This window comes from Lipomyces doorenjongii (genome assembly GCF_038497915.1).
Source record: "Lipomyces doorenjongii strain NRRL Y-27504 unplaced genomic scaffold V1508scaffold_37, whole genome shotgun sequence".
Taxonomy (NCBI): Eukaryota; Fungi; Ascomycota; class Lipomycetes; order Lipomycetales; family Lipomycetaceae; genus Lipomyces; species Lipomyces doorenjongii.
In genome coordinates, this window is record NW_027118104.1 from 37,282 (window position 1) to 52,581 (window position 15,300).

Consider the following 15,300-nt stretch of genomic DNA (forward strand, 5'->3'; position numbering starts at 1 on the left):
GGTCAAAGACAGGCCACATAAGCTCGCTCTTCCTAACCGTTACTCCACCTATCTGCATTCGTCTACCGCAATGACCAGCGCCGACAAGCAGCCACTAGGCGACCTCCCTGCTGCGACCACGCCAATAAATGGTACGAAAAGCAGCTCGGAAAAAAAAAAACCGAAGTCGCACAACAAGGAAGTCACCCCGACGTCTGTCACCCAGCCACCTACCGGACAAGCGTCATTGCCTCTTGCGCGCGTGAAGAGGATAATCAAGCTAGACGAGGATGTGCGAGCATGTTCGAACAGTGCTGCGTTTGCAGTTACTGTCGCGACTGTATGTGGTAAACAAGAGCGAGAGGGTATACACCAGCGAGCTAACTAGTATTAGGAGATGTTTATCCAGTATATGTGCGAGCAAGGACTACATATGTCGCGAAGCGATCGAAGAAAGACATTGCACTATAAGGATTTAGGTGGGTTCGTTGCTTATATATGGGAGATAAGTTTGCGGCTAACTCCAGGTATAGCAAATGCCGTACACAAGTTAGACGAGCTGGAGTTCTTATCCGGTAAGTATAATATTTGCAATGTCTGATGATTACAATGCCGCTAACGTCCACATAGACGTCATCCCACGGACAATTCCTTTACACAAGGTTCTCAAAGACAGAAGAGCGCGTGCCGAAGAAGAGGGCGTGAGTGATCCTATGCCGGATATCGAGCCTGCGGCCGTAGCCGGCACGGATGGTGCCATTCCCATTCCAAGCACGGCAATTACATCTGTTCACAAAGCGAAACCACCTCCGGTTCATAGCTTACCAAAAGGTCAGACGACGTTAATAGTCCCCATGAAGCCTATACCAGGACAAACTGAGTCTCGACAGCAAGCTGCGGTGGTTCTTCCTGCCGATCCTATGGATGAGGACTAGGTTATCTTATGCGGATTTGGACTATGTTGCGTGTGGGTAGACTGTAGACCATGTTCATGGTTCGATGACCACAACTGAAATTGGCGAACTGCAATGATATTGCGATTGTACGATAGGATAGGATTTTGGATGTTGATAGATGGCCAGTCGCCATATATCGGCTAAATCACGTGTATATTTGTATGTATGGGCTTCTCTGTGGGTACGGAGTATATAATGAATAGTATAATGAATACATAGGTCACCGTATAGCAAGCATTTCTCAGTGTCAAAGCCACCATAGTATTGGAGTGTGCCCCGAAGTAGATGTGCGCGTACACTGTTCACAGACTAATAACACTCTAAATTCTCATAGCTCCCAAATATATAGAAATAACAAATTATCACGCCACTTCGCCAATATTTGAGTCGCTGTTAATATACGCGTGGTAGCCCATTGGTATAATTGGGAACTCGGGTTGACGGGGGGAACGCAAACGTCAAACTGCGCGTTGGTGCCCCAGCCAATGAGAGGGCCTTAAATCCAGGTTCGTGCCCAACGGACGTCCTCGGGCTGCCCTCTTGTGGAAGATCACAACCACCACCACATTCACCTCTCCGCTCACCGCACATCCAACGATGGCGTCTCGATCAATCATCAGGACGACACAGAATGTGCTCGCTTCCCGTCTCGGCTGCTCGGAAGTTGCCCGACGAGCGTCGCGATCAGTCGCTTCCTTCGGTAGGTAGTTTTTCAGTTGCTATATGGCCTTCGGAAAACGTCTGGCAACGAATATGCAATGCGCAGAATGGAGAAAATTAATTCTGAAGTTTGTCAATATGATTATAGTTGAATATGTTTAGTTTTTAGTTATTATGACAAGAATTGAGGGTTACCGGGAATTGTGGACAATGGAGCATGCACTTGCAGACTGAGTTAATTATTTGCATTCGGAATGTTTGGAAGATATTCAGATACAGGGCCTATAGTAAACGTTCTTGGTGTTTGGAGGAACTATCGATGTCATTAAAATGTCTCGGCAGTACCGGTTATGGATGACACATGAACATGAAGATTTCTGCCTTCCGAAGGAAGGCCTTAATTATGATTGCTGGTCGTACGAAATGCTAACAAAAGCAGACCAGAAGCGATTCGCGTCCAACTTCTACACGACCGACAACACATACAAGGTCCCTGACTTCAGCCACTACACCAAGGACGGCAAGGGCGACGACAACTCGCGAGTGTACTCGTACTTCATGATTGGGTCACTCGGTCTGCTGAGCGCCGCAGGTGCAAAGGCGACCGTACAGGATTTCTTATCCAACATGGCGGCGTCTGCCGACATTTTGGCCTTGGCCAAGGTCGAGGTCGATTTGGCCAGTATTCCCGAGGGCAAGAACGTTATCATCAAGTGGCGTGGTAAGCCCGTCTTCATCCGTCACAGAACTCCACACGAGATAGACGAGGCTCGAGCGGTCGACATCAAGACTTTGCGTGACCCGCAGTCGGACGAGGACCGTGTCCAGAAGGCGGAGTGGCTCGTTATGTTGGGTGTCTGCACTCACCTTGGTTGTGTTCCAATTGGCGAGTCTGGTGACTTCGGTGGTTGGTTCTGCCCGTGCCACGGTTCTCACTATGATATCTGTAAGCGGTTCTATAAGTTTGTCCAGTGTTTTGTATCGGATGACTAACTTGATTCTAGCCGGCCGTATCCGAAAGGGCCCCGCTCCGTTGAACTTAGAAGTTCCAGAGTACGAGTTCTCATCCGAGGAGTCTCTCACTATCGGTTAGACTTGCGCATTACTAGTAATAATTTTCAAAAATGAAGAAACCACCAACAATGGATTGGATTATGATTGAGCACAGAGAAGGATTTGCACAGGATAAGAGGAATTGGGATACTCTTGTTAATTGAATTATCTTTTGCTTCTATGTGTTTTGTTATATAGAACTTGAATATGTCTTTAATTCAAGGATCGATTCAATTCATTGAGATTGATACTGCAGGCACTCAAAGCTAAGCTGTTGACTCTAGTTAGCTATTACGTCCTAGGCCTATTTGTATTCCCTATGCTGTCGAAGCTGTCACGACTGTCAAACTTGCGGATTCACTGGTCACGTCTGCATTACTTGGCAGTACGCTGCAAGCTACACGAGGCGGATATGTTTGACTAAGACATGTGTGAAGACGGTCGCGGAACCTTTTGCAAAGACTAGTTCATTTATCGGCCAAGCAGTCCATCAACTGGCTCAATTCATTGTCATCGTTATTACATATAATTGTTGCTCAACCGCGAGGCTGCCTAAAAACACGCAGAAGTATACCTCTCCTGACCCTCCTGACTTGTACATGCAATCGGGTACATCTGAGCCTGTGTATTACGACGTTGTATCACTGAACATTCTTCAAGAAGAACATCAGACCATGACTTCAGATGGTGTAAACTTATAAGGCACGAGCAATGAAGAACATGAGGATGTCCGACTGCCTACATAACGATAATTGCATAGTCGCGAATCTACAATCGTGCAAACGCGGGGTAACGCATGGCGAAGCTTCTGCTGAGAAGAACAGCGCATCCATCTGGTGAGCAGGTTTATACTATTAATCCGCTTGTAAGTCGCATCGACACAAAATATGAAACACAAAGACCAAGACTCATCCCTATCTTTCAAACCATCTTTAAACAAATCCTTCAATCTTTCACAAATATCTATTTCTGCTTCAATATGACCTCTCCAAGCATTCTCTTGAACCCACTCTTATCTAGAGTCACGACACGGACGTTCGTTTTCGCGACAACAGTCGCAGCCCGCGGCGCATCGTTGAGCAGCGCCAATTCACCGAAATAATCGCCTTTCACAAGATCCGTGACTTTACCCTCGCCTTCTTTGTAAACCTCTGCTTCGCCGTCCTCGATAACATAGAAATGCTCTCCAACATCGCCTTCTTTGATGATGACGTCGCCGGCATTGTACTCCACAGCTTTCAACGCATCCGCGATCTTGGCCCGTTCCCAGTCGGTTAGGGACGTCAACACGGGAACTTCCCGTAGAAAGTGTTCATACATGGCCCTTTTCGAGGCCGTTCGCTCCATCAGGATGCGTCGGAAAGTGGTCCCATCAAGGACCCATAGTACGCACGGTGAAGTCGAAATAACCGTCGCCGCTCGCAGGGAATTATACATCAACGCGAGCTCCCCAAACGAGCTTCCTGGCCCGCTTGACGAAACTTTGTCCCCGTTGATGTAATAATCCACCGTTCCAGACTCGATCACATAAAACTTCTCGCCCTCGTCGCCCTGTTTTATGATCGTCACATTCGCCGCAATCCGTTTCTCCTCGAGCACATTTAATATCGTCTGTAGCGCTTCGGCATCAAGTCCTCTAAAGAGGAAGTTCTGAGCGATAATACGATTCAGACGCGAGTTTTGCTCCGGGGTCTTGACTACCGTCCGCGGACGCCATACATTGCTGTATGTTCCAGGCGACAAACTCTCACCGCTGACGGACGTGCGTCGGTTCTTGTTGAAGTTGATTGGAAAGTGCGAATCATGGCCATGAGTCTGCGGCGGCGACAGCGACCGGAGTTCGGATGGGGCATTCTCGTCTGTGGGGTGCGGTGGCGACGGCGTCGGAACGGCCTCGAGACCGACGGTGGTAGATGCGGGTGCTGGTGCAAGCGACGGCGCGTCGGGCGGATGTGCCGCGGACTCCTCTGTGTGTGACGAGTCTGCTGTGGTGCCGGATGGCTGAAACGAGAAGAGAGGCGAGAAGACGGGGGGTGCGTGTGCCGGCGAGCTCATGACTTATACTGAGGGTGGGTTGAAGGCTGTTCATGCAGCAGATTCGGGTTCCTCTCGAACCGAAAGAGCTGATCGGCGATAGTGCTCAGTAAATTACACAATTGGAGTACTGTTCGCTTGGATGCGATAAGGAGTTGGTAGACGCAGCAGGTAGGTCGATAGGAAACTGTGAGAGTGACTGTGACGATGCCCGCGGTCGTTTCGGCGGAGTGCACAAGGCGGGGGCGCCATTCTGTGACTCACTGTGACCTGTGAGATACGGACCCTAAAAGATCCGCATCACAGCAGTTTAGTCAATGGCACGGCTGCACTCCCATCCATGGTTACGCCGGTTATTACAGGTCCTGTAGTTCGGGCGCTGAGATATCGAAAAAACTGGGCTAATTTCAGTATTAATTCCGCAGCAATTATTGGCTCTGAGCTGCATCTTCGTGTGGTAATGTAATGATTCACACACGAACGATGTAACTAGGACCTCCTTAGAGAAACAGACGATGGTCTGCAACTCTGGAAATGGACTAGAAATGCACGAGTCCTATGACATCTACGATAGTTCTGTAGCTCATCTGCGACAACAGATGTTGAGCAGGTTACGGCAATCTAGCTGCAGCTTGAAGGCTAGACAGCGATACTTACAATCAGGAATCAGGATTATCCTGCCTTATGCGATATCTGATCCTATTCTACTCCATGGTCTCAACTGCGAATCGACCACCACTTCTACTTCCAGCTGGCCTCGCTCGCAAGAACAGCACCTAAAATTTATCGTGGCATTGTTTCTAGTAGGGCGGAAGTACTGTTTCTGCGATTTCTCTAGTTCATTTGGTTTATTGACTACAAAATTGTGTATCACATCATTTCCACTTTCCAGAGAAGGAGTACAGCATAGCCTCGCAAGGACCGTCAATCTCTCTTTCATTAGCTAGCAACACGTGAAGAACACAGTTTCTACTCCGGTATTAATTAATCCTGCTTCACCTTTTGGCAAAGGAACTAGTCAAATGGCAGTTCAAAGAATAGTAACATAAATTCTACTAGTTCAAACACATATATATAACACTTCTCAAGATAGGTATATAACATTCTCACCTCTCCTATGTAACATATAATATACAATGCATACGCCAGATACCCGTTGGAATCAAAACTTGCGCCAATACCATATCCATTCCGAACCATGTCCCATACATTTCCGAATAAATAAACTGGTGACCAAATATAATTATCACATCATCAAACTCGCCGTAACTATGGTAATAACCCCAACTACTAGTACAACCCATCCTTGTTGCGTGCGCTTATCGGGAGGCGAGAACATAGGAGGATCAATCAGTAGATCATAAACGCGTCGGCAATCGCTGTCGCCACGTCCCTCATCCTCTTCGCCGGTCGTCGACTTTTCACCGCATGTGCGTGGCTTGCGGTTGTCGTGGTCGTGCTCTCGTGCCGCCGGTGACGGGGACGAAATTAATGCTGATCGTCTAGCACGATACCGCGACCATGACTTTGATGGCTTACTGTACCAGCTGTTACGTCGTGTTAGCGCGGACTCGTCCGAATTTTCATTATCGGGTGAAGAAAGTTCAGTTTGTCGCGATAGTGTGTGACTTGGTTGTTTGAGGGCAAGAGTGTCATGTCTAAGCGCGAGCGACGAGGTGGATAGTGCTGATGAGGCCGGAGGTGCCGGACTGCTTATAATATGCGCGATATCGACTGCTTTTGAGGACAGAAGGGCTACAAAGCGTTAGCAAGGTGGCAGATCACAGATCAACCGATTGATACGGCCGATTCCTAAAGTGTCTGACCTTGCCGATTCACACACCGGCAAAGCCTTGACAAATGAAGAACATACTCATAGGAATTGTAAGAAGAAACAGAATTATCACGGAGGAAATGAGGGCGCAGGAGGCAAAGACCTGGGAAGGTCGACTGGAATTTGAATGTGAATTCCGAGGTGCAGCATGCTCGCCCCTTGAGGACCCTAACAAGGAGATCATCATGGTGCCGAGTGACTGAACGAGACTTAATGTAGACTATTATCGCATGCAAATATATTGTAACATGCTAGATCGAGAGTGAGAAAGTAAGCGGAATAAATGCCCTTGTGAAGGTAAAGGAAGACGGGATGCGCGGGCAGGCAACTTATATAGTACGTGGCGGACTTTGTCCGCTACCAGCCACAGAAGCCAAGTGGCTTGTTGGCACAGACCTGCGATCAGGATAGTTATGACTTCCTCAATGGGCCCGCGCCCGCGTGACTCACGGTCCACCACTCTTGATGCACCGCCTCCACATACGTCAGTGGCGCAGAGTTTAGCCGAGTACGAGCCGAGTGCGAATGGCCGTGTTTAAATATCGGCTGCTTTTGTCATTATTCTACTGGCAGTTCTACCGTTCATTGGTCACGGCACTGTGACATATAATCGAAAGCCGGAGAATTGCGTAAACTTCGTCATTCCGCGTCTGTTCACTTGTTACGGAAATGGCCGGACCGTGGCTCCTAATTCCCGTCGATAGACCGCTTTGGGCACCCTCCTCGGAATGGAACTCACACAACGACTGGCGAATGGAGAGGCAGAACCAGACCGTTGACCAGTTCCTCCGTGCTTACACCGCCTACAAGCAGAATGACTGGGTCGTTGCTTTGGGTGGCTGAGGTTGCGTACAACAACTCGACATATGCAGTCTGCAAAATGGCGAGACCCTTCTTTGTCGAGCGCCGTATAATTTCTTGCACCAGTACGCAATGGGGTGTAACTCGGAATGGTGTACAGTATTTTTTTTACTATTTATCCAATTTCACTAGTTATTCGCTCTTACATGCTGTGTATGTATATAACACACACCGCAAAAGATCGTATGGCAGATCATTCACACACAAGTAGCAATCAACCACATAATACCTATCCAAGCAGACTCCGTAAACCAAAACTTTTGCGATTAATGACCTCCGCATTGCGCGAAAACTGCTTTATATCTCTACGCTGAGTCCCGTCTCTAATGTGTAACAGTAACCCATTGCCGGTATCTTGCCCTCCTTGAGTTTCAGTATATTATGTGGTCCCCCAATCTCTGCCTTGACAGGCACCATCGCATGTGCATTACGAGCTTCGCTCCATTGTCTGTCTGAACCATCCGCATGCGTGCGCATATGCCGCACCAACTGGTCGTGACGCAAGAAGTCCTTCTTACAGCCTTCAATGGCGCACTTGAATCTCCGATCGGCTGTATGAGTGCGCATATGTTTTGCGAGATTCGACGACTCAGAAAAGGTCTTCCCGCAGCCAGGCCATTTGCACTGCAACGGCTTTTCACCCGTGTGCGTACGCAGGTGCACCGACAACGCTGTACTCGCTGCGAACCGTTTCCCACACACTTTACAAGCGTAGGGCCTCTCGCCCGAATGCACGCGCATATGCTGTGTAAGTACTAACTGCTCGGCGAACTTCCGTCCACATATACTGCACTCAAACGGCCGATTGTGTGTATGGATTTGCAAGTGACGAATAATTTTCTGGCGTTGTTGGAACGGACGAGTGCTTCGCTCGCATCCGCTCCACAAGCAAGTGTATTCCTGCTTGCGAGAGCCGACATGCGACGCGATTATATGCTCGGAGAGGTCTTGCGTGGATGAGAAGTTTTGCGCGCATAACCTGCCGTCTGTTAACCACAGACATTTGTGGTGGTTCTTGGATTCCACTCTGGAATCTGTGTGTGGATGAGACGGCTGTAGTGGGCAATGCGCGTTGCCCTGGTGATGATGTGAGTGTGCACAGGATTGCAAATGCTGGTGCGAGATCTGTTGTAGCTGCAGTTGTTCTTGTTCTTGTTGAGAGGGAACGTGATCGTGCACAACGTGCGAGACGAGGGAGTTAGACGTAAGAGTCGTAAAATTGCACGCATCCCATTCGCAATGCAGGGGAGCTGCCAATCTCGACATATGTCCTAGAATATGTGCATCCACGGCATTCGGACTGATGGATGCATCAGCACAGTGGTTCCAATGACACTGTAGTACTGCTCCAGGATTAACTATCACCGGCGCCGCTGTTGTATTTGCTGAAATCGCGGGATCAGCGGCTGCCCCAACACTACCACCCATATGGTCGTTCTTGACATGATAAAGCAGCGCGTCAAGTTCCTCAGCCGTGACCGTACAGGAATCCCACCGACACGGCAAACCCGCACTCTCATTTGCCGTGTTAACCTGAACCTGTAACTGCTGTATGTTATGCTCAAGTTGTTGTTGTTGCTGTTGTTTTTGTCGTTGTTTTTGTCGTTGTTGCTGTTGCTGTTCCTGTTCATGTTGCTGTTGCTGTTCCTGTTGCGGTTGGAGGTCCTGATTCCGTAGAAAAGAAATATGAGAAGTCCTCAAATGCTCATCCAGATCGGATGGCGAAGTGAAGACAAATTTACAGTCGTCGCCCCAGTGACAGAATTTCCCGTCTTCCTGCAGGTGCGAAGGGACTGGCGTCGACACAGGACTCTGACTAACTGACGAGCACACTGAAGTCATCGACGACGACGACGTAGCGCTTCTTGCCGACCCTGGCCACATAGTCCTCAAACACATCGAGCAAGTGTCTCCCTTCGGCGACAAGCCCGGCGGTTCAAGTCCGCACAGCGGCACGTCACACGCCATATCGCATTTCGCATCGTCGCAGCCATCGATATGGCAATTGACACCTTCGCAGTCGTCGTGGCGCTCGTCGATGCAAGGCGTAAACTCACAATGAGTGTCGTCCAGACACGGCGTATCGAAGCAGCAACAGCATTCTGCACACACGCCCTGGATTGTCGAGGGGTCGCACATCGCTTCGGCGCCATTAAAAGCGCAGGAAAACGGCGGCGAAGGCTGGCACATGGGCGTGGGAAGATTCTGGCCGTGCATAATTTATGGAATTATTGGGAAAGAGAAAATTCGGACCTCGAGATGAAGTGGCAAGAGAGTAGAGTTACAGGACCTCTTGCTTACCCAGTTTCGTGCGAAATGCAGTGTCGAGGAGGCAGGGACGTACGAACGCAGATAACAGTGACAAGTGGTACTGCAGCGGATGTTATCAACGCGGTCCCACTTAAATAGTCGGCCAGCACATTTACGAAGAAATCTTTCTTTGAGACAAAAAATTCGATTTATTTAACAGGAAATTTTAAAATTTTCTACACTCAATGGATACTGCACACTCAATATTAATGATTGTTATGCTAACATTCTCATAGGCGCCGCACAATTAATTCAAGCGTCAATAAGCAACTTTTCACAGATTTCGTAGCACCACTCCGTTAAATAGCACAACGTGACATAACTATTTAAGGCATCTGGACAATGAATTTATCCGAAAGTATACACTATCCATTATTTTTAAAGGTAGGCCAGCGCGCACGCCGAATCTCAAGCATAAGGGCATGGGGATCTGATATTTCGGAAGCTCGAAGACACGGCAGTTGGTATTTTTTTGTATTCTCCCGAAGGCAGACGCGCCTGCCACCTTGGTGGTACTTACCCCCAAATTATCAGCGGGTTAGGGTGAAGCTCCAAATCTTTCTTTGCGCTCATTTGCTGGATTTTTGACGTTGACTTGTCGCCTATTTCCCGAGGTATCATCAAGGCTTTTGACGAATGGCGACTTGATTCACTCCTTTTCGTACCTACAAGAAGAGCCCATGTAACAGTCTATAGTGTCGGCAGCCATCCTGCCATAGGGATGACTTAGCAGATGCATATCGATTGTCCTGCCCTAAAATTCAAGTCGCGCGATGCGCCCCTGCAGTCCGTCGGACCATTTGACATCCCCATCGAACGTAGTTATTGTCTAGTCTATACCCATCCATTGCAATCCACATAAGTTAGGAACCCTCAGTCGCGCTATCCTCCCTTCACGTGAGCAAATCCAGATATACGAATTTATCCTTTAATCCAGAAGAGGTGGCCTCAAACAGCTTTGGCCACTGGGGGAAAATCCTAGAATTGCTGTAGCGTTTAAAATGAGGCCAAAATTCAACACTTGTCGTCCCATAATTGATATCATTATGGTCCTGCAGTTTTTGTGAATAGATCGGTGGGCTATGCTGTGATTGAATTTCACGAATTCGCCCACTGAAATAGGGCATAGAGAGTCTACATTGATCTAATCTGAATCGTAATGCGGTAATTGCGAAATGACCTGGTTAGCGAGCGATTTATCTGTCAGGGAATAGTTGAATATAATACTGAAGGCATGATTACACTGCAGACAAATTCGCCAAGTTCGTGTTTGCTTGCCGAATCCCTGAAAATTACTATAGATGTCGTCAGCAAGGCGCTCTGATCCAATTGATCGCAGTGTCAGATCTCTACTTGAATGCTTTGAAAGATTGCGTCACTGTCTATCGACCAGCGATTCTTTGAAATCTGAAATGCTAGTGAATAGATAATAAGATGTTCCACGACTAGGTGACTCTCGGGGAGCCGACCCGATGGATGAAAACTTACACATTCGAGTTTGCTACTGCCGACGAGAATATTCGAACCTGATCCGGAATCGGGGCAGGTCTGATATGCTACAAATCTTCTCGCAAGTCAGCCTACGCTAATGATCCGAATATCGGTATCAGTGATGTAGGTTATTTATTGTATTCAATATTAATTAGCTATTAGTGAAGGTACTTTACCACAATCCACCCACATCGCTCACCGAAAAAAAGCATGCCCGTATTATAAATTACAAAACACAAAATAGACAAATGTGTGCGGTATTAACCATCCCAAAAGTAGTATACAAAATTACAAGTTCGAACTTAAGATTATATCCTGAAATGAAATTAGTCGTACTTGGAAGTGTGTGCGTGCAATCGTGACGATCCGACACTCAATTTTCTCTGTAATCGGCTTAGTTGATCTTGCATCGGCAATGATGGTCCTGACGGTCTGTTGCCATCATTTGCTGCCAAGGAGACTGGGGTGACAGGGCTTCCACTTGCAATTTCTGACGAGCTCACCACAGGTGTACTTGGAACCACATCCACGGTCCTACGACCAGATTTCCGGTACAAATAGTCCGCTGCAATTCCAGATAACCTAACCTCTGGTGGCAGGTCGTTTGGAACATGTGTACCGTGTTGCACCAAGATCTCCGCGATCGGGAACGTCTGAGAATCTGTCGGTGCGTGTAAGAGGGCCGTCAGAAAGATCGGGTGCGCAGGAGCTATTGCCGACGACACAGAGGAAGAAGACGAAGAAGATGCGGAAGATGAGACAAGAGCATTTGCGTTACAATCGGCGTTAAATGCAAGTGCTCTGAGAACTTCCAAAATGTCTTGTCCCTTGACTGAGGATCGAAGCGCCAAGTTTGGGTGTGGTACAGGCGCAACGAATGCGCGATCGACATATTTCTTTGTGATAAAGGTCAGGCGTGACTGCCTAGACGAAGCACTGCCGCTGCCTACTTGCGTTGGCTGCGTGCTGGATGCCGCTTGTTGAACCACGGGCGTCTGCTGATTAGACGCTAATTCGGTGAGAAGAGTAGCCTTCGCTTCGACTGCTGATGGCATAGCTTCCCACACTGAGTTGGCTTTTGTGTTACCGATAGCTAGTAACGCATCAACAAGATCAGGCGTAAATGATACTGTATCAAGTGTAAGACTTCGGACCTTCGAGATATGAGTGCCCAAGGATCGATGGAGACCGCTACATTCGATACAGAGAATGACCATCAGATTAATTGAGACCCACTCTACCTTCGCCGTGGCCCCGCAGTCCGCGCATATACTGTTATTGGGGTCTGCGTCGCGTAATTTATGAATAAGAGTTTCAGTAGACTCATGGAGAGTAGAGTTCTGACTATTGGAGGACACAGCGGAAAGAGGTTGCGTTCCTGTCTCAGCGTCATCGTTGTCATCGGATGCATATGCACGAGGTGTACGCGTCTGCTTATGCGTACTGCCGTTCATTGGACTTACTCGTCGAGCTGTCGGTGTCGTTGGTGGTTTCGTAAACAACGTGTCTGCACTGCCGCTTGGTGCGCTGCTAATACTCGCATCAGAAGGAAACTGTGGCACTGTGCGCATGGAACCTGTACCCTCCAACGTGCTCGTAATTGCGTTGGAGATCACGTTAATCCAAGAGAACATATCCTCTTCAGAGGTTGCCTGATAAATTCGTCGATACTGAGGCGTAATAACCTCGAAACAGAATCTCCGGTCCCTACCTCGCGCCTCGCGAACTGTGGCCATTTTTAAATTTATCGGATCGTTATGAAGTTCCAGCGACTGCTTCCAGTTGGAATATTCACATAATTGGCCACCAGCCAGAACCACCCAAAATTTGTGCCAGCCAGGTTTATTAAGGTTTCGCGGATCTGAGTGGCCCTCTGGTCGTGACATTGCCCACAGCAATCCTTCTTTGCGACGACCTGCATCAGAATCTCCATCCTTTTCTTCAATTTCTCGAATGCCCTTAAATCTCTGCTGTGGTGATGGAGAAACCGCGAATCCATAACCGCTCGCAGAGTTGCTAGATATAGTGGTTGTGAGAGGTGGCAATTGATCCCGGGATTCTACCTGGGTTCCCTCAGATTGTTTTCGACGGTGCCCAGGACCAGTGTCCGCAGTAGGAGCGCCGCTCATGGCCGCCATAACTGGCTCCGGCATAGAAGACATCTCCAACGCACGACGTCTCTCTTCGCGTTCTGTGCGGCGTATACTCCATGCTTCGCGATTTTTTTTCATAGACAAAATCATACTGTCAACTTGTGGCTTAGCAAGCTGCACCGCTTTCGAGACGACAAGAAAGTGTTTCAGCAGCGCATCAGCATAGGCACTGAGCTGGTACGATACTTCTTGCTCCTTCCGTCCACCATGCAAGTCTTGAATGTATGAATAATAGTCGAAACGTTTTAACTCGAAATTCTTCCGCTTATCTTGATACTTTGAATTACTCTCTGTTTTTTTCTTGCCCTTTGCGTCGTACTTCGTAGATAAGTATCTGCTTAGCCACGAATAATACTCCCGGGACTCATCCTCAAATTCCCTCTTCTTCGCGTCTGCAGCCTTGATATCCACATCATATAAGCGTCTCAATGGCTCGATGACAAATGTCTGCAAATCAATACAGCTCTGGCGTTCGAATCTAAGTAAGTCCCTACCGACAACATTGAAGTAATGATCGACTGCCGGCTGAAACGACGGTAGCCCATTAGTGGTGTCACGGAGATTGTCTAGGAATGCAGCGTATGATTCACAATAATGAGCTTGCGCGTCATATGCCTGTATAGCTCGCTTCAGCAAGCGCTTGACCAGATTCTTCAGCGATGCGGTCTTCTTCTCTAGCGATGCAACGGTGGCGCGAAATAGGGGACCATCCTCAGGCTGTGATAGATCATCCGGTGTTGGTCGTACACACGCTACTGGAGCTGTAGCCGGAACCGATCCCGAGGCTACAGGCACAGAGGCGCTGTCGTTAGATGGAGATGCACCCGTTTTAGTCTCGGGAAAAAACAATATTGCCGGATCGCCAGGACTGAGATCGTTCGAGAGCCTCACACTCGGTAATAGTTCCAGCGGTGAGAGTGTGTCATCCACAGAAGATGGCGATCGGAACTTTGCGAAAATCAATTCTCGAGGTGAAGGGGGAATCGTCCATATAGATTTCGGGGTATCTTGGACCCAAAAAGAAAATCGCGCGAGTATATTGAGCTTGTGGTCACGTTTGCTGTACTCAGCGAACTGTGATTATTAGACCATGCTAACTTCATGCTAACAACATAATACATACACAGCATGTATTTCTCCACCCATTAAAGCGATCATTAATGTCGCTCGGCGGCTTCCAGGTCCATGTCCAGTCGAGCTCAATTACTGCACCATCCTTAGAGGTATAATCTCCAATAAACACAACGTTCTCCCTGTTTTGCATCTATACACTCAGAATTAGCATCAGACGATATAAATTATAAACTCAGGGTAAACTGGCATTGGGATCAGACTGTAACTCCTTTGTAAGCATCACATCTAGGGCTTGATTGCTCGTCGAGCTCAGAAACGTTAATCCATTTAATGAGAGCCCCTCAAAATTTGCGTTATTTATGAACAGCGAAAATTTGAATACTAGTCCTCCTTCGTTCAGTAATTTCGGCAGAATCGGTGTGATACTTTGTGGTTCAAGATCTTGGACGAATTCCACCATTGGCGAACTCTCCTCCCTAACCAGAACAGCTGTAGTGCCATCTGTCGTAGGCGATATCCGCACTATAGACTGTCCATCTAGATTCTGAATTAGAATATTCGTAATGGTAACTGCAGAATATATTAGTCACTGTCACCAGATGTGTGAAGCCAAATCTCAAGCGCATATTTAGAGTATACTCACAGCGAGCTTGATCCGCCAGATATACGCTGCCGGTTTCATCCGGCCTACTGGCTATAGCGCCCATCACTTAGGAAAATAGGATCCCTTCGTATATCACTACCAGTATTATGTATTTCTTTTCCGGTATTCGGGAGCTAATCCTAATAGAGTCGAAATTTGGCGCCGGGCGCGGTTCAGATTTTGCCGTGACGACACGCGGCTCATGACGAATTTGTAGAGCTGAGGTATATTAGAGTTATACTTTAATGCACA

At 48.0% G+C, this 15,300-nt stretch overlaps 6 protein-coding genes across 6 annotated transcripts; 2 read left to right on the plus strand and 4 right to left on the minus strand.

Annotated features, from left to right (window-relative positions):
• Positions 1-70: 70 nt before the first annotated feature.
• Positions 71-580, plus strand: V1508DRAFT_356898 (histone-fold-containing protein; the record flags this gene model as incomplete). Its single annotated transcript, XM_066937008.1, has 3 exons — positions 71-319; positions 374-458; positions 513-580. 3 exons carry the CDS (start codon positions 71-73, stop codon positions 578-580), a joined length of 402 nt encoding a protein of 133 aa, XP_066794835.1.
• Positions 581-1,397: 817 nt separating this feature from the next.
• Positions 1,398-2,622, plus strand: V1508DRAFT_420328 (Rieske [2Fe-2S] iron-sulfur domain-containing protein). Its single transcript, XM_066940730.1, has 2 exons — positions 1,398-1,635; positions 2,035-2,622. The coding sequence occupies exons 1-2, from the start codon at positions 1,533-1,535 to the stop codon at positions 2,586-2,588; spliced, it is 657 nt and encodes a 218-aa protein (XP_066794836.1). The 5' UTR covers positions 1,398-1,532; the 3' UTR covers positions 2,589-2,622.
• A 501-nt stretch (positions 2,623-3,123) lies between these two features.
• V1508DRAFT_420331 (cyclic nucleotide-binding-like protein) lies at positions 3,124-4,870 on the minus strand. The gene has a single exon (XM_066940731.1). The coding sequence runs from the start codon at positions 4,701-4,703 to the stop codon at positions 3,612-3,614; it is 1,092 nt and encodes a 363-aa protein (XP_066794837.1). The 5' UTR covers positions 4,704-4,870; the 3' UTR covers positions 3,124-3,611.
• An 829-nt stretch (positions 4,871-5,699) lies between these two features.
• Positions 5,700-6,904, minus strand: V1508DRAFT_440367 (uncharacterized protein). The gene is made up of 2 exons (XM_066942253.1): positions 6,556-6,904; positions 5,700-6,437 (listed from the first exon to the last, which is right to left on the minus strand). The coding sequence occupies exons 1-2, from the start codon at positions 6,701-6,703 to the stop codon at positions 5,929-5,931; spliced, it is 657 nt and encodes a 218-aa protein (XP_066794838.1). The 5' UTR covers positions 6,704-6,904; the 3' UTR covers positions 5,700-5,928.
• A 565-nt stretch (positions 6,905-7,469) lies between these two features.
• On the minus strand, positions 7,470-9,796 carry V1508DRAFT_420336 (uncharacterized protein). Its single transcript, XM_066940732.1, has one exon. It carries the CDS (start codon positions 9,592-9,594, stop codon positions 7,675-7,677), a length of 1,920 nt encoding a protein of 639 aa, XP_066794839.1. The 5' UTR covers positions 9,595-9,796; the 3' UTR covers positions 7,470-7,674.
• A 1,498-nt stretch (positions 9,797-11,294) lies between these two features.
• On the minus strand, positions 11,295-15,220 carry V1508DRAFT_420338 (uncharacterized protein). The gene is made up of 4 exons (XM_066940733.1): positions 15,049-15,220; positions 14,653-14,975; positions 14,455-14,595; positions 11,295-14,405 (listed from the first exon to the last, which is right to left on the minus strand). Exons 1-4 carry the CDS (start codon positions 15,110-15,112, stop codon positions 11,505-11,507), a joined length of 3,429 nt encoding a protein of 1,142 aa, XP_066794840.1. The 5' UTR covers positions 15,113-15,220; the 3' UTR covers positions 11,295-11,504.
• Between the last annotated feature and the right edge of the window lie 80 nt (positions 15,221-15,300).